This window comes from Canis lupus, chromosome 27, assembly GCF_048164855.1.
Source record: "Canis lupus baileyi chromosome 27, mCanLup2.hap1, whole genome shotgun sequence".
NCBI classification, from domain to species: Eukaryota; Metazoa; Chordata; class Mammalia; order Carnivora; family Canidae; genus Canis; species Canis lupus.
The window spans coordinates 15,594,970-15,618,473 of NC_132864.1; the positions used below are offsets into that span (position 1 = coordinate 15,594,970).

The 23,504-nt window shown below is 36.1% G+C and overlaps 1 protein-coding gene across 12 annotated transcripts in view; it reads right to left on the reverse strand.

Annotated features, from left to right (window-relative positions):
- The window catches only part of ATXN2 (ataxin 2), a 115,152-nt gene that overhangs the window by 11,359 nt on the left and 80,289 nt on the right, over positions 1 to 23,504 (reverse strand). For 8 of the 12 annotated variants that reach the window (XM_072802530.1, XM_072802519.1, XM_072802529.1 and 5 more), the window contains 6 exons: positions 19,445 to 19,749; positions 18,042 to 18,105; positions 17,098 to 17,250; positions 16,649 to 16,715; positions 2,982 to 3,166; positions 2,521 to 2,653 (listed from right to left, as the gene is read on the reverse strand). In XM_072802530.1, coding sequence (XP_072658631.1) covers positions 2,521 to 2,653; positions 2,982 to 3,166; positions 16,649 to 16,715; positions 17,098 to 17,250; positions 18,042 to 18,105; positions 19,445 to 19,749 — 907 coding nt within the window. The remainder of the gene's footprint in view (positions 1 to 2,520; positions 2,654 to 2,981; positions 3,167 to 16,648; positions 16,716 to 17,097; positions 17,251 to 18,041; positions 18,106 to 19,444; positions 19,750 to 23,504) is intronic. The other 4 variants (XM_072802520.1, XM_072802525.1, XM_072802527.1 and 1 more) reach the window with 1 other exon arrangement.

Sequence of the window (23,504 nt, forward strand, 5' to 3'; positions counted from 1 at the left end):
CTTTCTATTCTTTAAAAGACTTTTGCTATGGCCATAAAAATGAATAAATGACAAAAAGGTCACATGTAACTGTCGCCAACATCTAGGTGCATATTCTTTTGTTTGCATAAAAAGTTGAAAAAAAAGTTGAAAATATTTAGATAGAATGAAGCTTAAAAATAGACATAATTCATACTCAAAATACTTGGTTCCTTTATGAAATATAAACTGTTCAAGGGAAATGAGTGTAAAATTAGCATTTCTATGCAACAGATTTGTCTTAGCTTAAAATAATAATGTACTTTTAAAAATGTCTGTATATCTGGCATAATTACGACTTGGAAGACCTAAAATAACTGAAATAAATTACTGAAGAATTAATGAACTTGCTTTACTAAATTATAACTTATGATGGGAAAGAATAAAATACTTCATTTCCTAGTGTTCTTTTTAGAGTATGAATATTCCAAACGAAAACCTTGAGTAACCAGCAACAATCATATCAAGTCCATAGCCTCACCCCAGCCCTCATCAACTGAGGTCAATTAAATACAATCTATGTAAATTGCAGGAGAGTAGTTCAGATTGGCTTAGCAACTTTCTACTGGCATTAAAGAACTAGTCTTAATGATTAGTTCATTCCCGATTTCACTGGATATTAGATCTAATGTTTCGTTTGCAATACTTCTGATTTACCCACATTTGAACGGACTTCAGAGTCCAAGGCCAACTACTTTTCAAATGGAAATGTTTTTGGGAGAGGAGTTATAAAACCATTAATGACTCAAATACAGTATTTACTATACAGGCTATTTCAAACCAATGGACATCCAACCAAAAGACAAAACCAGATGCTGGAAGTAAATGAACACACTGAGGAGAAAGATTCTTCTCAACATCACAGTATTATATTACTACAATGTCTCATAAGCATGGGCACACAAATAACTATTTTCCAAAAAGTTAATGGAAATTTTAGCCGAAAAAGTTTTAGATCTGGGGATCCCTGGGTGGCTCAGAGGTTTAGCGCCTGCCTTCAGCCCAGGGCGTGATCCTGGAGTCCCAGGGCAGAGTCCCACATAAGGCTCCCTGCATGGAGCCTGCTTCTCCCTCTGCCTGTGTCTCTGCCTCTCTCTCTGTGTCTCTCATGAATAAATAAATAAAATCTTAGTCCTGGTTAAGACAAGCCAGTGACAGGTAACCATAACCAAACTCATAAGCCAAATCAGTCCGTTGGTATTATATTTCAATTACATTATGAATATGAATGGGTTTCTTATAAGAAAATTTCCCCAAATATGGCAATTACATTATTTTAATTTAAAGGGCATAATTCACAATAGAAAGTTTTAAGTGATAATGTGGAAAATAAAGATTTAGTTTTTTTTTATAAAAGCAATGCCTTTAATTTTCTAACATTCCTATCATTGCAAACGTGTGCAGTAGGAGCATGCCTCCAGGAAGAAAGCACAAACAGTGGGTTATGGGTGACAAGGTTTACTGCTGCTGCCTAGATCCTATTCCTGTGAACCTACAAAATGTCATAAACTGCAGTCATTAAAAAAAGTTTTAAAATATTTTAAAAAATGCAATGTCCACGTTATTACATGTAATTATAATTTCTTTGTCATAGTGGCATACTTTTCATTTGTATGAATAATCTTATTAAATTTCTCTTCTCCCACTCCAAAAAAAATTGAAATCTCAATGGGAAAACCTAAATGACAGTACAGGAATGCTCAGAAAGTTCAAAACAAAACTTACATTTTAGCAAAACTAGCACTAATTAAAGCTGTTTTTTGAAAACTATAATATAGGTCAACTCACTGATTCCATACTGTAAGATAAAAGTGGAAATCTTATTTTAAATTCTCAACATTGAAAACCGGATTATTTTAGTACTTTAGATAGCTGCTAAGTTGACCTGCACAAAGTTCTCCAGCCACAAAACTAAGATGGAGATTTTTGCCTATTTTTATTTTATGTATTATTTAATTATTTTATATAGGATAGTTCTCATTTTCATTTTACCACTGTTTATTATGATTATATTAGTGTGACTCCCGTCTAAAGCAATTTCTACCACTTAAAATACAGCATGAAGCAGAAACAAAGTAGCATTCATTTTAACAAACAGCAATAAAAATAAATGCCAATGATTGCCAGAGGAAGGAGTGAAGCAGAATGTTTTCTTGCTAGAGAGTGCTTTCACTAAGGCAAAACTTTCTTGCATGCCTTATAGGCAGGTCCTACCAAAAGGTTGTAATACTGGTGAGGAAGAAGAGGAAGATGCCTTTCTCCACAAATTACACTGTTACACAAATCATTCCATTTCAGTTAAAGGAGAGACATTTGAAGACAAAAATTTCAGGAACAGAAGTCAAAATGATTTGCCAACTTAGAGAAATGGGTTCATCTTTTCTTTAGATTCTTGAACCTCAATGGTATAAAAGACTAAGTTATTCTTAAGGTTTCTTTTTAGAGCTTTAAAATAAATTACTAGTCACACACACTGAAAGAGACAAACAAAATGCTTCCTACCATACATCGCATGTGTCTGCTCATGAGCCCCGTACTGAGTTGCTGAAGAAGACACTAAACCAGGCTGGGCATGTGCTGGCGGTGCCATCATTCTAGCATTACCCTGTATTACAGGACTATAGACATGAGGATGCTGTGTTCAAACAAAAAATAAAGAAAATACATTAAAATATAGAATAGAGTCAAACAAATCTTTAGTCAGATGTCTTAACTCCATGCTTCCCAGGTTTACAGAAACAACTCTGAAAATCCTAAAACTGTTTTTGGCTATTTCCTTTAAATACTTACACTGATCAGCAATCTTCTTATACTAAAAAGGCCCTCAAATCCTTTGCTATCTACCTCACCACAACACAGAACACAAAATATAGAGGAAAAGTCTTTTACCATATTTAAAGTTAAAATTAAAAGTTATATTTAAATGGAACAAAAATAAAAGAGTTAGGTCATATCGGCCTTACCTGAGACTGATAATGTGGCACATGCTGAACAAGAGGCTGATTTGGAAACTGCTGAGGACTATAGGCAACGTACTGTGTGGAATAAGCTGGTGGGGTGGCCACAATCGGCGGGCCTGCTGCTGAGGCAGGGTGCATCATGGCGCTCTGATGATGCTGCTCTTGCCGCTGTTGGGGCATATTTGGTACTGCAGAAAAGAGGACTTAATATTAGAAAATACCATCTCTTCAGAGTCAAACACATGAACATGGTCCACAAAACTCTACGTGATGTGACCCTCCTGCCGGCCCCTTCAATACCATGTTATACCACTCCCACCACCACCTTCAACCACTCTGGACTATTTTCCTAGCATATATGCTATTATTCCTCAGCCTCAAATACTGACTCTCAACTCTCGGCTTGGACAACTCTGACTCATCCTTCAGGTGTCAGTCTAAAAGCAACTTCCTCAAAGAGACTCTCTCTAATGATCCCCAGATTTGATAAAATCCCTGTAAATAGACTCTTACAGCACTATGAAAAGTTTCCTTCATATTACTGTCCAGATCATCTGTTTCATACACCTAATTATGTCACTTGCTACAGAAGGGTATTAGAGTTAACCTAATTATGTCACTTGCTACAGAAGGGTATTAGAGTTATTCAAAGAAAAACAACAGTACAAGAAAAAAAGTCAAAACAGACTCAACACTAAGCTTAACTCTATCTTAATTTCCCAGCCCTGAATTCTTACACAATTTCTTGCTCTTTCTCAAAAAAATAGCATCATGTGCTATCATGTATCACGTTTCTTAATAGTTCTTTTAAAAATTTACTCTATGTCTTTTATTAATTTTTAAAAGATTTTATTTATTTGAGACAGAGTGAGTGAGCAGGGGAAGGCGCAGGAGGAGAGGGAAAAGCAGACTCCTTGCTAAGCAGGGAGCCCCACCCTAGGCTTGATCTCAGGACCTGAGATCATGACCTTAGCCAAAGGCAGATGCCCAAGCAAGTGAACCACCCAGGGGTCCCTACATGTCTTTTATTATTCCACAGAGATTTCTGTCTCGTGGTACTTCCTGTGTTAAAATTCTAATTAAGAATTCAGGGGATCCCTGGGTGGCGCAGCGGTTTAGCGCCTGCCTTTGGCCCAGGGCGCGATCCTGGAGACCTGGGATCGAATCCCACGTCGGGCTCCCGGTGCATGGAGCCTGCTTCTCCCTCTGCCTGTGTCTCTGCCTCTCTCTCTCTCTCTGTGTGTGACTATCATAAATAAATAAAAAAAAAAAAAAAAAAAGAATTCAGCTCAACTTGGGCATCTGGCTAGCCAGGTCAGTAGAGGATACAATTCTCATTCTTGGGGTATGAATTTGAGCCCCACACATTGGGTATATAGATTACTTTAAAAAAAAATTCAGTTCAGCTGTCATCTCTTCTGTAATATCTTTCCTAGTTCCCCCAAAAGAGTTATAGCTGCATGCTCTGTGTACCCTCTCCTCACATGTCTATTCTAGCACTGATGTTGTCTGTCATGGATATGTGGTGTGATGTTAAGAGCCACTTGAGGGAAGGAATCATAAATCACTGCTTTCAACAAGGTAGGAGGCACAAAGAATGTATTAACTTGGCATGTTCATGAAGTCATCAGAACTGATTTACAAGTAATTATTAATTTAGAGACAGAATTTATTTTTAAATATTTGAATATTCTTGCTAAAAATTTAATGACTATTGCTGAAATTTAGGAAAGCTAGTAGCTTATACAGTGTTTTATCTATTTAGAAGAGCAAACTTGAAAATGGAAGAAACATGTATACAGTAATGTTTTTCTGAATTTGATCTTGAGTCCACATATTGAAAAAGCAATTCCTTTTAGTAAAGAAAAGCCACCCCCTAAATAAATAAATAAATAAATAAATAAATAAATAAATAAAAGAAACGCCACCCCAACTCCTATAACATTTTTAACAAATGAAATTTTGTCTAATTAAGTTCACTAACTGAGCTTAACCTTTTCACTATCTGATACTTGATTATAACCCTCATATATTTAAAAAATTAAAAAAGCCAGTCAAGTGTACAATCATTTTTAAAATTAAAATCCTAGTTATACACACAGAATATGCTTGAATACAATTTTAAAACATAAAAAAATTTCAACAATACAAAACAAAACCCTCCCTCTCACCATTTGTATACAATTTTTTTCACTAAGAGCAACCACTGTGTGTGGCATTCTAGATTATTTCCTAGATATTGGCACACATGCATATGTATTTATACAGACATATACTTGGGTTTTATGGTGTTTTTTTTTCCTTAAATGGAATCTACCTTAATATTAAACTATAATTTAGATGGACCATAGTTTAAGCCATTTCCTTATGTCCAGTTGTTTTCAACTGAGAGCAATTTTGTCTTTCATGGGACACTTGGCAATATCTGGAGACATTTTGGTTGTCACAACTGAGAAAAGGGAAAATACTGCTAGTATCTAATGGGTTAAGTCTAGGTACAAATAAACCAAAAATATCTGTCCTAAAATGTCAACAGTGCCAAGGCTAAGAAATTCTCTTTATGTTAATTAAATTCTTAACTTTGGCATATTCTTAAACACAACACAATTTTTCTCACAGGTTGCAAAAAACATTGCATTTGTACCAAGAAGACAAAGTGGTTTTGTGTAAAGGCCTTAGCATCATGCAGGAAAGATAGGCCTTATATAATCCATGACTGCATTTGAGAAGGAAGTCCTATTACTTGACTGATAATATAGCAGGATACAAAATTAACATAAAGACAGGCTTCATAAACTTACTTCATAAGCTACTACTCAGATGATGCTGTGGAAAACACCCTGGTTTACAGTAACAACATGAAAAGAAAATATCTTTTAAAACCGAAAAAACACAAAATCTTTTAAGACAAACTTTTAAAAAATCACTAAGGATACAGTAATAGCTTTAAAGAAGCAGAAAAGCCTAATTATTCTCCCATAGGATGACAAATAAGAAGATAGCAATTTTTCCTTAATTTATAAATTTAATGTGATCCCAATAAAAATGCCAATCGGCAAACTGAATGTTAAAAACCATGAGTTCATACTGACAGAACAACAAAACCTGTCATCTGTCAACCTTTAGAGGTTAGTAGGAAATCAACTCATTATTTTGAGAACTTTCTTGAAATCATGGCATCTTAATTGCACAAACTATACCTCACAGTAACCAGTTTGACAAGGTAAAGTTTTTCTTTATAGAAATATCCCACCTAATAATTGAAGAAAGGATGACAGAAGGAGAATGTCACCATTTTGTAACCCTTAATGAAATGATGGATCTAGGTCTAGACAATGATGGTCAGTGGCTGCTAAAACAGAGAAGAGCTAGTAGGAAATATTATCCTGGATAAAGCTATCCTACCATCATAAAAAAGAGAGATGATATTATGTGACTCCTAATGATAGTACACACTTCACTAAAACATATTAGATTAAGTTTAAAAAAACTACAACTTGATCTTATGAAGCCTCTCTAGATACCTATTATCAGTTTATAAGGATTAAAGAGAACAGAGGGTCACTTTAAACAACACCACAGAGATGCAATCCCTGAAATTCAAATTGTAGGAAAGAACACAGGACAAAGAAGCTGGATTTAAGTAAAATGTAAAGAGGGGGAAAAAAAAAACTAAAGGGAAAACTTTAAGAGAGACATCATTAAGAGAGATACATCAATCAAATAAAAAGTGGATTTTGGATGATGGCTAGCCATCATCTGAGCTTTCAGTGAGTTGTAATCACTGATTTCATATATACCTATGTGTGTGTGTGTATACACACACACACATATATAGTAACATAAAAGTTTGAAATAATTAAATGTGACAGAGACAAATGCTGAGCAAATGCTGTTGGAAAACTGGTGCCAAAAGACTTGCTTGAAACTGGACTGCCACAAACTTGTGCTTTGTAAAAAAAAAAAGGGGGGGGGGCAGTATCTGCAGAGTATAATACAAGGAAGTATGCCTGTACCTAACACTCTAAGATAATGCTTCACCCTAAGAACAGGAGCAATGTAAGGGTCACATCACTTAGAAGACTTCGCCAGCGCAATGAAGAAAAAGATATAGTGATTGGATTATGATGATGTACACAGAAAACTCTTAGTCTAAAAGAAGCTACTAGAAACAGTATGTTTAGGAAAGTGGTAAGACACAAGTCAGTTTTTAAAAAATCAAGTGTATCTGTACACTTGGTAAACAGTGTTAAACAATTTTAAAATACTGAAAGAACAGCATAAAAATATGAATACTGATAAATTTAAGAAAATATATGCAAAACTTATACAATGAAAAAACTAGGAAACACTGGTGAAACTGAAGATTTAAGATATACTATGTTTCTGAATTGAAAAATTCAATATTATTCAAGGGGTTACAATTCCCCCCCAAACTGATCTTCAGATACAATATATAATCCCAAGCTGATTCTAAAATTTATTTGATAATGTAAGGGCACCTGGCTGGCTCAGCTGGAGCAGCATGCAACTCTTGATCTTGGGGTTGTGAGTTTGAGTCCCATGTTGGGTGTAGAGATTACTTAAAAAAATAAAATCTTCAAAAATAAGTAAAATAGGGCAGCCCTGGTGGCTTGGCGGTTTAGCGCTGCCTTCAGCCCAGGGTGTCCTCCTGGAGACCCGGGATCAAGTCCCACGTCGGGCTCCCTACATGGAGCCTACTTCTCCCTCTGCCTGTGTCTCTGCCTCTCTCTCTCTCTCTCTCTCTCTGTGTCTCTCTTGAATAAATAAGATCTTAAAAAAAATCAGTAAAATAAAATTTATTATAAATAACAGCATTCAGTAAAGTACTAGCATGAGGATACAGACACAGATCAATACAACAAAACAGTTCAGGCAGGAACAGACCACATATGTATGGTCAACTGAATTCTGTTAAGATGCCAAGATAATTTAATAGATAAAACAGAGGCTGGTCCTGAGAAAACTGTATGTGTGTGTGCATACATATATGGGAAAAAATGAACCTCAACATTAACCTCATGCCCTACACAAAAATTAATTTCAGATCATAAAAGATAAACCTTATACTAAATTTCAAGAAGTAAATATAAAAATATTCACAATCTAAAAAAAAAATATTCACAATCTAAAGCAGGCAAAGAAATGAGTGACAAGAGAAGAATCTGATTAAATAGGACTTCATCAAATTTACCACCACCAGCTCTTCAAATAAAAACCTGATTAAGAGCAAGCCAAAGACTGGGAGAAAAATATTCATAATACCTACTTCAGATAAAAAGACTTATATCCAAAATAGATTAAAATAACTGTTACAATTAATAGTAGAAAAAGACACCTAATGTAAACAAAGGGAAAAGATTTGAATAAACACTTTACAAAAGAAAACTGATGGCTAATTAATGCATGAATAAATGCCCATGATCAATAATCATCAGGGTAATGTACATATAAGGCATAACAACACACCCAACAGACTGGCCAAAATTAAAAAGACAAGTAATACTAAGTGTTGACAAGGATGCAGAGTATTTATAACTCTCAAACGTAGTTGATCAGTTGGAATGTAAACTGATACAATCACTTTGGAAAACAATTTGTCAGTTTCTTATTAATTTAAAACTGCACTTACCATACAACTCAAAAACTCCCACTCTAGGTGTTTACCCAAGAGAAATGAAACAAACACGTGTACACAAATGCTCTTATAGCATATATATTCATTAATAGTCAAAAACTGGAAATAACCAAAATACTCATCAAACCTGTAACACGTAAACTTAATTATAGTTTAATCATAAAGATGGAATGCTACTGAGCAATAAAAAAGAAACTGATACAGGTGACACCATTAAATATTCTCAAATTATTATGCTGCTTTAAACCAGACACACACAAAAAAAACATATACTATATGATTCCTTTATAAAAAATTCTAGAAAAGTCAAATGTCAAATCTAATGTATAATAAGAAAAAGCAGATCAATGGTTACCTGAAGCCAGGGGTAGGTGACTAGAGTTTGACAAAGAAGAGGCACAAAGCACAATCTACATCTTGGTTAATGAGGCAATAACAAGAGTAAATACACTTGTTAAAACTTACCAAAACATACACTTAAAAGGAATACATTTTACTGTACGCAAATTATAGAAAATAACTAATTTTAAAATTTCTGGATGCCATTTGGAATAAGATTAACTAGATTCATCACACAATGTGTGCAAGATAATTTCCAAATGGATCAGAGATTAAATAATGTTAAAGAAAAAGGAACTATACACATTCTGAAAGGAAAGCCATATGAATTTCTTTACTACACAAGTGGGAAAAATATTAAAAACAATAAAAACAAAAATAAATTGAACTTCCATCAATATTAAAAACTCTGTGCTGCAAAGGACACTGTGAAGCAAGTAAAAAGATACCTTTGCAAATGGAAGAAAGTATTTGTAAATCCTATATCTGATGAAGGATTTATATATGGAATATATAAAGAACTCCTACAATTCAATTATTAAAAGACAAATAATCAAGTTAAAAATATGTCAAGGGTGTCTGGCTGTCTTACGTCAGGTTTCCAACTCTGTTATGATCTCAGGCTGTGAGATAGAGTCCCATGTTGAGGTTCTGGGCTTGGTGGGGCGTCTGGTTGAGATTCTCTCTTTAACCCTCTCCCTTTCCCCTTTAACCCTCTCTCTTTCCCCCTCCCCCACCTTGCATGCATGCATGCTATGTACACTCTTTAAACTACATAAATAAATTAGGTCACATATTTGAATAGGCATTTCTCTGAAGACATGCAAATAGTTGATAAGCACACAGAGAGATGCTCAACACCATCAGTTTTTAGGGAAATACAAATCAAAACCATAATGAGATACTAATTTATTAAACAGTGAGACAGATATAACCAAAAAGACAATAGCAAGTACTGACAAGAATGTGGAGAAATTGGGACCCCTGTACACTACTGGTAGAAATATAAAATGGTATAGCTACTTGAAAAACAGTGTGGCAATTTCGATATAGTAATTTCACTCCAAGAGAAATGAAAATGCAAGTCCACACAAAAACTCGTACACAAATGTTCACAGCATGTTTCATTAACAATCATAAAGGGGGAACAACTCAACGAGGCATCAACTAATAAATGGATAAATGTGGTATGCCCATATAATGGAGTATTATGCATCCACAAAAATGAAAGAAATACTAATAAATGCTCCAATATGGATGAATCTTGAAAACATTATACTATGTGAAAGAAGCAAGTTGCAAAGACTACATACAGCATGATTTCACTTATAAAATAGCCAGAAAAGGTAAATCTATAGAGAAAGAAAGCAGATTAGTATGCCTAAGGTGTAAAGAGTGTATATGCATGGGAAGGGGCAAGATTTTTTTCTTTTTCTTTTCCCTTTTGTCCCCCCCAAAGATTTTATTTATTTATTCATGAGAGACACAGAGAGACAGAGATACAGGCAGAGGGAGAAGCAGGCTCCATGCAGGGAATCCGATGTGGGACTCGATCCCAGGTCTCCAGGATCATGCCCTGGACTGAAGGCGGCGCTAAACCGCTGAGCCACCCGGGCTGCTCCGTTTTCCCTTTTCTTTTCTGTTGAGAGACAGTATACACACAAGTGTGTGCACACAAAGGCAGGGAGTAGCAGAGAGAGAAAATCTTAAGCAGGCTCCAAGCCCAGCACAGAGGCTGATGCAAGGCTCAATCTCACAATGCTGAGATCATGACCTAAGCCAGTATGAAAAGTCTGACACTTAACCAGATGAACCACCCAGGTGCCACAAAGATATATAGGATTTCTTATTAGAGTGATAAAAATATTGTGGGTTTTAAGATTTTATTTATTCATTCATGAGAGACACAGAGAGAGAGGCAGAGACACAGGCAGAGGGAGAAGCAGGCTCCCTGTGGGGAGCCCGATACGGAACTCGATCCCAGGACTCCAGGATCACGCCCCGAGCCGAAGGCAGATGCTCAACCACTGAACCACCCAGTTGTTTGAACCCCCCAACCTTTTTTAAAGAAGTAAACTTCATATCCAATATGGGGCTCAAACTCACAATCTAAAGATCAAGAGTTGCATGCTCTACCAAATGAGTCAGCCAGGTGTCCCAAAAATATTTTAAAATGGATCATGGTAATGACTGGACAACTCTGATACATTAAAAACCACTGAACTGTACACGTCAGTGGGATGAATTTTATGACATGTGAATTCTTATCTCAAAAATGCTATTTTTAAAATATATTGTATATTTGTAAAAAAAAATGAATATTCACAAAAATAATCATTATAAGGATAAACAGAAAATTATTACTTTTTAAAGATTTTATTTATTTATTCATGAGAGACACAGAGAGAGAGAGAGAGAGAGAGAGGGAGAGAGGGAGGGAGGCAGAGACACAGGCAGAGGGAGAAGCAGGCTCCATGCAGGGAGCCCGACGTGGGACTTGATCCCGGGTCTCCAGGATCAGGCCCTGAGCTGAAAGCAGCACTAAACCGCTGAGCTGCCCCAGAAAATTATTTTTTAAATAATTTATTTATTCATAAGATACACAGAGGGGAGAGGCAGAGACATAGGCAGAGGGAGAAACAGGTTCCCCGCAGAGAGCCTAATGCAGGACTCAATCCCAGGACCCTAGAAGCACAACCTGAGTCAAAGGCAGACAGATGCTCAACCAGTGAGCCACCCAGGTACCCCCAGAAAATAATTTAAAATGATCATCTGCTGATGATAAAAGGGATGATCCACTGACTAGGATGGAAGTGATGAGGTAACATACAAGTGGAAGAGACTGGGTTGGAAGTAAGACTTCTCTGAATGGCCCCTTTATGTAATTTCCACGTTGAAATTTTATAAATATTTTGCAGTTAAAAATACAATTAACACAATAAAAAAGCTACCCATAACAAATGAAAACAAATCCAATCAGACTAGTCTACCTATATATCAAATCACCAACCTAACCTAGTAACTACAGAAGACAGTATTTTGGAAATAACAAGGATATTAAAAACTTCTCACTCTGAAAACTGGCACTTAAAGAATTCTAAATGAAACAGATACTAAGGAAAACTAGTACTGCAAATAAATACTAAATTTTATTCTGTAGTATAACAATTAGACAAACATTTAAAAAATACTTTATATACATTATAGCAAAATGTAAATAAGCCCACCTCTAAGTTCGGTCCCTATGATCCTGTCTCCTGGTATCTACATGGTTGTATAGTCCCCTCCCACTATACCAGGTTTGTTTTGTGTGATCTATAGCACATTGTAGAAGCTATATCGCTTCCAAGGTTATATTGTAAAACACATTGCAGCTTCCATTTAGATGGAGAAGCCAGATGCCATGTTATGACCAGCACTATCTTGTCAATAGCTCTGAATCTGGAGGCAGATCCTCCAGCCCCATTTAACCACCCTTCAGATACTACAGTTCTAACCAACATCCTGGCTGCAACTTCATAAGAGACTGAGGCAGAACCACCCAGTTAAGCCATTCCTGAATTTCTGACCCCCAGAAACTGTGAAATAATTTGTATTTGTTGTTTTAGGCAGCGAAGCTCTGTGGTAATTTGTTAAAAGATAATACAGGGACGTCTGGGTAGCTTAGTCAGTTATGCATCAGACTCCTGGTTTCAGCTCAGGTCATGAACTCTGGGTAGTGAGACTGAGCCCCTAGTTGGGCTCTGCATTGAGCAGGAAGTCGGCTTGAGATTCTCTCCCTCTGCACCTCTTTTTCTCTCTCTCTAATAAATAAATAAAATATTTTTTTAAAGGATAAATAGTAACTGTATTATTTATCCGAGTTACTATTTTTACAAGGTTTTCAATGGAAAAGAAAAAGAGATGCAAGCAAAAAGTCACTGTAAAAATCTTGTAATGTTAACTTGATTGGATATATCAGTATGAATTTCCTAATTTTGTGCCCTGAAGAAGCCAAGATCCAGTAACTTAACAGTATATTTAATGACCTGAAAATGGTTTGTAAATACTATTTCCCCCCAAAAGAATCAGGGTTCCTTGAAGTAATGTGGATTTAGGTCTGAGTTTAGAAAAACATTAGCCTGAGACATCTTATTTACAACAGAAACTAAGGAAGCTATCAAAGACAAATTAGTAGGGGGTGCCTGGGTGGTTCAGTTTGTTAAGCGTCTGATTTCGGCTCGGGTCATGACCCCAGGGTCCTGGGATTGAACCCCATGTCAGGCTCCCAGCTCAGTGAGGAGTCTGCTTCTTCCTCTCTTCTGCCCCTCCTGTGTGCTCTAATAAATGAATAAAATCTTAAAAAAAAAGAAAAGAAAACAAGCGAGTAGTAAAAGGACACAGTCCTTTCAACCAACTTGAAATGACTGGGAGTGATAAAAGATGGGACAATAGGAGCAGCAAAGAGAGTAACTGACTAAAACACAATGAATATATAATCGCATATGAAAATCCATACATTCATAATACTTAAAAAAGAAGGGGATGAGAATCACATCCTTCAAAACAAATTCATTAGAACACTACTGAAAAGTGTCAAAGACATCAACTCTTCACTGAAAACTGATACTTAAGGCAATTTTAAGCACTTAAATTTAAGCATTTATCCTAACTTTCCTGTACCAGTTATTTCAAGATAACTATATATATGGCCCTAGTTGAAAAGAACAGTCCCTTATAGGATTATTCTAGCTAATAAACAGAAAAATGCCAGGAATTCAGAAATCACAGTTTTTGAACTCCTAATTGCAATGATTTTCAAAGTATGATCGCAGACCATCAGCTTTACTAAGGAACTGGTTTTATAAATTGCATATATACCTAAAACCTACTGAATTGGAAACTCTCAGGCTAGACGGGGCAATCTGTGTTTTTTAACAAAATGGCCAAGTGATTTTGATACACACTAAAATTTGAGAACCAGAGCCCTAACAAATTATATGGAAGAGTGACAGAAAACTTTACATCGGGGGTGGAGGGGGGTTGGGGGGAAATTGAGCTATCACCACCTGAGCTCTTAATTTTACCAATACTCAAAGTAGGACCAGATATCGTACACCTCCTGAATGATCCAATATAAAGCACTCACAATCATGTATTATTTTATTCTTACATTTCTCCCTCCTCCCAAATTAAACCTGAATGTAATCAATGATATCACAAGAAGTAAAGAAACAATCTAGAATATGGGACATTCCTACCTAACTGGTTTCTGCCACAAAGTAATAAATAACAGAGGAAAAAGCAGCAGGGGAATTATAGATATATAATTAAATGTAATAATGTACTGATCTTATTACTTTGATATATATTCCAAAAAAACCAACTGTAAAAAATATATTCTTTTTTCAAAAAACAGATTTTATTTATTTATTTTAAAGTACGAGAGAGCACAACAAGCGAGGGAAGAGCAGAGGGAGAGGAAGAAGCAAGAACCCCTATTCCCCCCAAGCAGCAAGCCAGACATTGGATTTGATCTTAGGACCCCAGATCATGAGCTGGGCGAAGGCAGGGACATCCAAATGAATAAGCCACCTAGGTGCCCCTATAAAAATATATTCGTGACTCAATCAAGGTTATATGCTTATGGTGATTATTAGATAAAAAGGGATTACTATTTTATAAAGTGTGATAATAGACCTCTGGCTATCTAAGAAAAATGTCCATACTCAAAGAGATACACACTAAGTATGCAGAAATAAAATGGCATGATGTCTGGGATTTACTTTAAATACTTCAGCAAAGGAACAAAGCACTCCTCAAGTAAATATGACAAAATCTTGATAATCACCAAATCTGAATTATGGACAAAGCAATTATCTCATCATTTTGCACCTTCTTAGCACAGCACATGTTTAGAGCTGCTGTTCTCTGCAATGTGCCTGCTCTACCTTCCAGGAAATGGCTCTATAACATTAGATTAAGGGTTCCTCAGAGAGTGTAACTTCTGTCTATGGAAATGACAGTGCTGCCTGAAGTTAAAGTGCCTCTCACATAAGAGTCATGTGTTTGCTTTCACTGCAGTTATCTTTTTTTTTAACATAGCATAACATTGCACTGTTTTAACCATTCATTAAAGTATCAAACCAGGTAGTAATATAGAAACACCTTAATAATTAACCTCATTCAAAATGGCACTAAAAAAAACTTTTTTCCACCTGAACTTTTTTAGGCCCAAAGAAGATGATTAATCCTAAAGTTAGATAAAATTTAAAAAATTTTTAAAGATTATTTATTCATGAGAGACAGAAAGAGAGAGAGAGAAAGAGGCAGAAACACAGGCAGAGGGAGAAGCAGGCTCCATGCAGGGAGCCCGACGTGGGACTCGATCCTGGGACTCCAGGATCAAGCCCTGGGCCAAAGGCAGGCGCCAAACCGCTGAGCCACCCAGGGATCCCCCCATAAATTTAAATTATTGAAGCTACGGCTCTTTCAGCAGGCTCCATATTCAAAGGCAAGAGAATACCATACTTGTTTAAAAAAAAATTAAGAATTTTAATTATTAACATCCACAAAATGACAAATATTGAGGAAAGTTTAATGATTTAAGAAGTGAAAGTTTTAGGTATTATTGGGCACTGAGAAGTATCTTTTTATTTATTTATTTAGAAGTATCTTTTTAATATAAATCATTCTACTTTCTATAGTTTCTCAATAAAATGATAGCAATTAACAGCTCTCTACCTAGACAGTGAAAAAGGACACCCTTTGGCATTTGCCCACATTAAAAGATTTCCCTTTAAGATCAGTATGTGTTTTTTTTCCATGAAGGCTGTTTAATCACACAAATCTAGAATACTAAATCACACAACATTCTCACTTTATTTAAAGGCTGATTTATTAATTTGAGGGTAGGGAGGGGCAACGGGAGACAGAAAGAGAATCCTAAGCAGACTCTGCATGAAGCCTGATGCAGGGATTGATCTCATGACCCTGAGATCATGGACCCACCCAGAGTCGGGAACTTAACTGACTGGACACCCCACAACATTTTCATTTTAAAGATGAAGAAACATCTCTCTACTATAAAGATTTTGATGGTGTCTGAAGTGAGCTACTCCTCAGCTCAAAAAGAAATTCTTGATTGAGATGGGGGGATTGTATGTTAGTATAAAATAAAAAGATCAATAACCTGGTAAATTAATTTAGCAAACACTTTTTTCAAATTTAACAATGAAAACTTCAACAATCATTCTTTTTGAAGAGGATCTTAAACAATCACAACTGATGAGCGTATCTTTTCCCCAGGTTTTCTTCTTATAAAAACATCTAAGGGGCACCTGAGTAGCATACTCGGTTGAGTGTCCAACTCTTGGTTTTGGCTCAGGTCAGGATCTTAGGGTTGTAAGATGGGAGTCCTGTGTTGGGCTCTGCCCTCAATACAGAATCTGCTTGAGTTTCTCTTTCCTTCTGCCCCTCCCTTCTCTTTTTCTCTCAAATAAATGAATAAATCTTTAAAAAAAAAAAAAAAAAAGGCGCATCCGAATACCTTATGTAATGCTGGGTATCACAAGTCAATGCACAGGCTCATCAAAAGTCAAAGGCGAACTATAAATACTTATTCATTATAAATTAGTTACTTAATTTATGCAGCATGCAGACTACAAGCAAACACAGGCAGGATTATTCTCACCTTTACCTGCTCTATATGTCTTGGCTTGATTCACTGGCATGGGCGTCATAGGTATAGGGTATAAAGGCTTGAGAGAATTAAAAAAAAAAATGAAGATTAGGCTTTTCAGATAATAAGAATGTACTTTACTATTTTCTCTTAGTTGTACATTACTAGAGAGCTAGCTCTGAGGTTTCCTGATTCTCTAGGAGTCATTAGAAAATAAAATCACACCCACATCTAAAAGGACAAACCCCAAACTGCAGTAAATCTAAACCATCTTTCTTTCTCACCAGAAAATATTCTCAGATTTAAGTTTTTATACTAACAACATACCATGCTATTGCATGCCTTCTTCTTTTAAATATTTTTGTTTTGCCATTACTGCCTCAAGTCACTACCGATAGAGTGCTTGGTGACAAATACAAATAACGAAGGAGAGTAAATGAACATCAAATTCTAGGACTTACTTGCACGCCTGGGCTCACTGGGACTGGATACATCATATTTGGTGCAAAACAAACAGGCTGAGTATAAACTGGAGCTGGCTGCTGATGGCCCACCATAGATGGGCTAGGTTGTGCTTGAGGACGAGGTGAAGTTGGGGTGGTAGAAGGCTTTGGCTACAAAAATAAAAATCTACTATCTTAAGGTGAAAAGCTATTATTGCCATCTGTAAACTGATCTTCCCCATTTTTCTAAGTTCTATTTGTTTCTAATTACTCCCTTTTAGTGAAAAACAAAAACAAAAAAACTTTTAGAAAATAAATTTTCATGTTTCAAATAAAAGGAAAAACAGAAAGTTAAACTTGCCAATTAATGTATTACATTATATTGCCAACTTATCAATAATACTTTAAAAATAGGGATGCCTGGGTGGCTCAGCAGTTGAGCATTTGCCTTTGGCTCAGGGTGTGCTCCTGGTGTCCCGGGTTCGAGTCCCACATCAGGATTCATGCATGGAGCCTGCTTCTCCCTCTGCCTTTGTCTCTGCCTCTCTCTCTCTCTCTCTGTCTCTCATGAATAAATAAATAAAAATCTTAAAAAAAATACTTTAAAAATAGTTGTGATTTTTAAGGAATTGGAGAGTGTTATTAAAAAATAAACAAATATCTTCTAACAAATCCAGTAGAAAAAAAATTATCTAAAACCGGAGGTTCTAGCTAGCCAGGCAGTCAAAAAAGATGCAAAGATTTACCCCAGATCACATCTAATTGACAAAATAAAACAGGAATCTTTTCAATGACTCAAAACTATTCATGAATTGACCATGTAAGAAAAAAGAACTTAAACCACAAGTTGTTTCAGCATCCTGTAAGTGAATTTAGAAACAGGTATGGAGAAAATACTACTACCAATAATAAATTTATTTTTTGAGAGACTATGATTACTTCAAAGAGAGAAACAAACTTACCTGAGAAAAGGAACGAGGGTTGAACTCCTTTGCATTAGGATTCAAAGTTGACTTTCTCACTTGCCTAAACCAGGGGAAAATTAAGAAGGGCCAGTAAAATCTGCATGGAACTTATGTTTGTCTCGACAAGTCTTCTATACCTTTTTAAATTGCTAAACATACATTAAACAAGTCTTACTAAATCACTAATCCTATTCAATAAAACATGTATTTCTGACTCCTTAATCTGAGACTCCTTAATCTGATAAAGACAGGCCAAAAAAGGGGCAATTTTTTAAAATGGGAGCTGGGGTGGCTCAGCTGATTAAGCAACTGACTCTTGATTTTGGTTGAGGTCATGGTCTTGGGGTTCTGGAAATAAGCTCTACCCTGGGCCTGCACTCAAGAGTCTGCTTGAGGATTCCCCCTGCCCTCCCTCCCCCAACCATGCACACTTGTACATGTACTATTTCTCTAAAATAAAGAAATATATCTTCAAGTGTTCTCTCAAAGACAACAAATCAACTTAAAATGAGAAGACAAAATATCCCTAGAGCAATCCCTAATATACCAATTCTCTAGAATGCAGTATTTTTTTTCTTTTTTCAGAGATTTTATTTTTACATAATCTCTACACACAATATCACACACAGGGTCAAATCCACAACCCTGAGATCAAGAGTCTCATGCTCTGCCAACTAAGCCAGTCAGGCACCCCCTAGCATGCAGTATTTTCTAATGTGACCAAGTGTTCTTTCTATATGACACAAGTTGGGAAGAATCATTAATACAAATTTTTGCCTCAAATTAAGAAAAAGCACTCTTTGACAGATCAACAAGCTGCATTCCAAAAGTTCAGCTGTAAATGGACTGCATGGAACCCAGAACAGATAAATTAAGGGTGGCTAGGTTCTGAGGCTAGCCCACGAAGATCCACTCAATTGAAATATATTGAATATGGAGAATTACATTTATCTTAACAAGTCTAACCATTAACTAAATCATTATTTCTGATGGAAAACATATTGAATTCCAAGCAAGGGCAGCAGATACTTCTTTCTCTTCTTGGCCGCAGCAGTTCTTGGTTCTAACAGCAGGGCTAGGAGGTGGTTACTGACTAGCATCCAGGGGATATACTTCTCAAAAGCCAGAATTTTTCAACTCCCTGTACATTTACAGAAAAAAAAATCTTTCTTAATTTAGTCTAGTTTTTGGCCATGGGGAACAAAAATGGGGAAGGAAAAGGAGTATGGAGTGCAAAAACCTAATTTACTTAAGATGTCATTTGTTTAGATCAGTTGTTTTTAACTTGAGGGCTACTTATAAAGCAGTCCAAAAGTCCAGATAGATTCTTGAGCTGGAGGGCCCTGTACACTTTAAAAAGAAGAAAATAACAGGATGTGCTCAGTTCAAAGTTTACTCACTCAGCTGCATCTTTCTTCTCTTCTTTATCATCTTTCTCTTGTTTACATCCAGGACTGGAAGTCTGAACCCCTTGGGATGTGACCTCAGGTCCCCTCTTGTGCTCCGTATTACTGAGGATTGAAGGGGAAATGCTGGGACTGTTCGGTTTGCTGCTGCCACTGGTGCAATTGCTGCTACTATTTTCAATGAAAGAATCCTTAGCATTTGGTTCAATTTTGTCTTTGAGCAAATCTCTTGATTTTTCTCCCTCTCTATTTTTGTTTAGCAGTTGATCCATAGATTCAGAAGTAGAACTTGGCTGTAACTAAATAAAGGAAATAATTATACTTAAGTATTTTTAAAAACTCTATAATCAATATCCTCCATGAGTACACGCAAACTAGTATTATTTGTAAGCATGATATATATCAAATAAGGCTTTTTACATATTTTAATAAGAGTAATGTACTTATTATAAAGCAATAATAACATACACAGAACACAACCATAGTCATCTAAGCACTCAAACGTCCTAATCTCAAAAGTTAAATATTTACTACCTATATGTGTCAGAAATTGTACCTGCTGGTATGGAAATTATGGAACAATTCCTATCCTCACAAAGCTTACCATCTGGGTAAGATCAGATACATAACAAAATTTAGTAAATGTTATGGGATCCTAAAGGAAAAGCAGTTTATAGAAAAAGGTGGTTTCTCAATGGAAGTGTCATCTCTTCTAAGGTATAAAAGACTGGGTTGGTGAGGGGGGGTAGTTTGGAAAACAGAATTGTCTAAGCTAAAGAAACATGTTTAAAAACCCAAGAGAAAGGGAAAAGATGGCCCCACTGTGAAACAGAAAAACACTAGTGGACTAAGACCTGGACCTGGACTGAAGAACTAGTGAGCTGGCAAGTCAGAAGTATGGGGATTCAGAGGGACACTGAACTCGACAGGTTGGACAATTAGACCTTCTACCCTGCAAAGGAGTGTAAAACACAAGTACCATGCAGAAGGGTAGAAGGCAAAGATGTTAGCAAAGTAAGTGCTGGGGTTTTTAGGTTTGCAGGCCAGAAGCAATCAATGCTACTACTGTCTGAAGATGATTTAAGATGCCCTATTCCAAAGAAAGAAAAGAGTAACAGCTGAAGGAAATATTAAGAAAAAAAAGGAAAAGGAAAAAGAAAAGGAGAAGCAGCCAAAGTGGCAATGAGAGAATACAGCACAACTCTAAGCAGTAAGAAGGGACTGCAAGGGCTGGACAGAAATGATCTCTCCAGGCTCAGGACAGGCAAACCTATGCCAAAATGTCACTACTGAGGCCCTTGGCATCTGGGCAAGAGGCATCATGCATCAAGGGAGCATCTCAAGCTTCAGTGCATCACCAATATAGTTACAGAATCCACAAGCAGCTCATGGCAAAAGGTCATGAAGATCATTTATTTGGACCCAGAGGCAACTTAAGTCACCCTCTAGGCATTTAATGTTGAAGCTGGCATTTGTTCACATCAAACGATGTTCCTTTAGCAGGAACTATCTATGTAACAGATGAACTGTATACTAAGATTTGAGTATTTACAAGAATCTTTGCAGTGAGGCAAAAATGGGACTTTTAAAAATATATTATTCATAAAATGGAAAACATAACTAAAGTACTCACTATGGGTTGGACATTGTTCTAAATGATTTATAAACTCATTCATTTAGGTGCTAAAACAGATCTTTGTGATATAGACACCACTTTACAAATGGATAAACTATGGTACAATTCATGCTTTTCAGCATTCTGCTATATTTCCTATCTGCAGTATACTAAGTAAACCTAAGTAAAACTAAGGTGTTTTTTATTTTTTTCAAAAATTGAGCCACTTCTCTTGAAAAATAATTGATGTATAAATTTATTTGTTTCGGGTGTACACCACAATCGTTTAATATATGTATATATTGCAAGATAATGTCTAGTTAACAGCCATAACTGCAGTTGCCAATTTTTTCTTACATTGAGAACACATAAGTGAGATTAATGCAATTCTTTGTCTTAGTCTTATTCCACTTAGCATAATGCCCTCAAGGTCCATCAATGTCGCAAATAACAGGATCTATTTCCTTTTTATGCTTCAATATACCCATATATGTGTGTGTGTGTACGTACCCATGTGCACATGTGTATTTATACAGATACATATGCACATGTGTACATGTGGTGTGTATATATACATATACAATTTTGTTTATTCATTCACCCATCAACAGACACCTAGGCTGTTTCCATGTCTTGGCTACTACAAATAATGCTGCAATGAACATAGAGGCATAGTTATCTTTTTGAGCTACTATTTTCATTTCCTTTGTATAAATACCCAGAAATGGAACTCCTAGATCATATGGTAGTTCTATTTTTAATTTTTTAATTTTTGAGGAACCTCTATACAGTTTTCCTTAGCAGCTGTACCACTTTTTGTTTCTACCAAAAGTGTCTATCTTGACCAGTGTTATTTTCTTATTATTTTGGTAACAGCCATTCTAAAGGTGGTATTTCATTGTGGTTTTGATTTGCATTTCCCTGGTGATTAGTGAGCTACCTGTTGGCCAGCTGTTATGTCTTCTTTGGAAAAGTGTTTGTTTACATCCCCTGCCATTTTTTGATGTTTCTTTCTTCTACTTCTTCTTCTTCTTCTTCTTCTTTTTCTTTTTTTTTTTTTTTTGTTACAGATTTGTAGGAGTTCTTTATGTATGTTGGATATTTACTCCTTATCAGTTATGTGATTTGCAAATATTTTCTCCAGGCAGTAGGTTCCTTTTCATTTTGTTGGTTTCCTTTGCTGTGCATTATTTTTGCTCATTACTTTTGCTTGTGATGTCAAATAAAAATATCAATGCCAATCATTGCCAATATGAAGGAACTTACTGCTTTTATTTCCCTGTAGGAGTTTTCAAAGTCTTTAATCCATTTTGAGTTAATTATTGTGTGTAGTATAAGGTGGTCCAGTTTCATTCTTTTCTATTTATTTTAAAATTTAGAGAGAGAGCACACAAATGAGAGCAAGAGGAGGGGCAGAAGGGAGAGGTAGAGGGAAAGAGAGAATCCCAAGCAGACTCTGCACTGAGTATAGAGCCAGTGCAGAGGGCTCAATCTCATGACCCTGAGATCATGACTGGAGCTGGAATCAAGAGTCAGATTCTTAACCGAGCCACTTAGGTGACCCAGTTTCATACTTTTAAATGTGACTGTCCAGTTTTCCCAACACCATTTAAAGAGGAGACTGTCCCTTCTCCATTCTTTTCTTTTCTTTTCTTTTTGAAGATTTTGAGAGAGACAGAGACACACACAGAGAGAGAGCATACACGCATACATGCACAAATGGGAGGAGGGGCAGAGAGAAGCAGACTCCCTGATTAGCATGGGGCCCGACATGAGGCTTGATCCTAGGATCCTGAAATCAATCACAACCTGAGTCGAAATCAATAGTTGGATGCTTCACCAACTGAGCCACCCAGGTGCCCCTCCCTTTCTCATTCTATATTCCTGGCTCCTCTGTCATAAATTAATTGACCATATATATATGGGTTTATTTCTGGACTGTTTTTGTATAATTGACCTATGTGTTTGTTCTCATGCCAAGAACATCCTTTTATTTATTACTGCAGCTTTATATATAGTTTCAAATCAGGGAGCATGATATGCCTCCAGCTTTTCTCTTCTTTCTCAGGATTGCTTTGGCTATTTGAAATCTGTAGTAACACATAATTTCTAGGATTGTTGGTTCTATTTCTATGAAAAATGTCATTGCAATTTTGATAGGGACTGCATTAACCTGTAAGTTGCTTTGGGTAGTATGGACGTTTAAAGGGAAAACGGAAATTCTTATGTGACTTACAGAACAAGAAAATGTTGATTGCCAATAAAGCATCAGAGTATGTACATAGGAATTAATATTTTGAATACATACTATGTGTCATGTATACGTACTATGTGTCATGTACTATATTAAATGCCTTACAATAATATCTCATTTAATTCTCATAAGAACACTATGAACAAACATTAACAAAGTAAAAAGACAACCTACATAATGGTAGA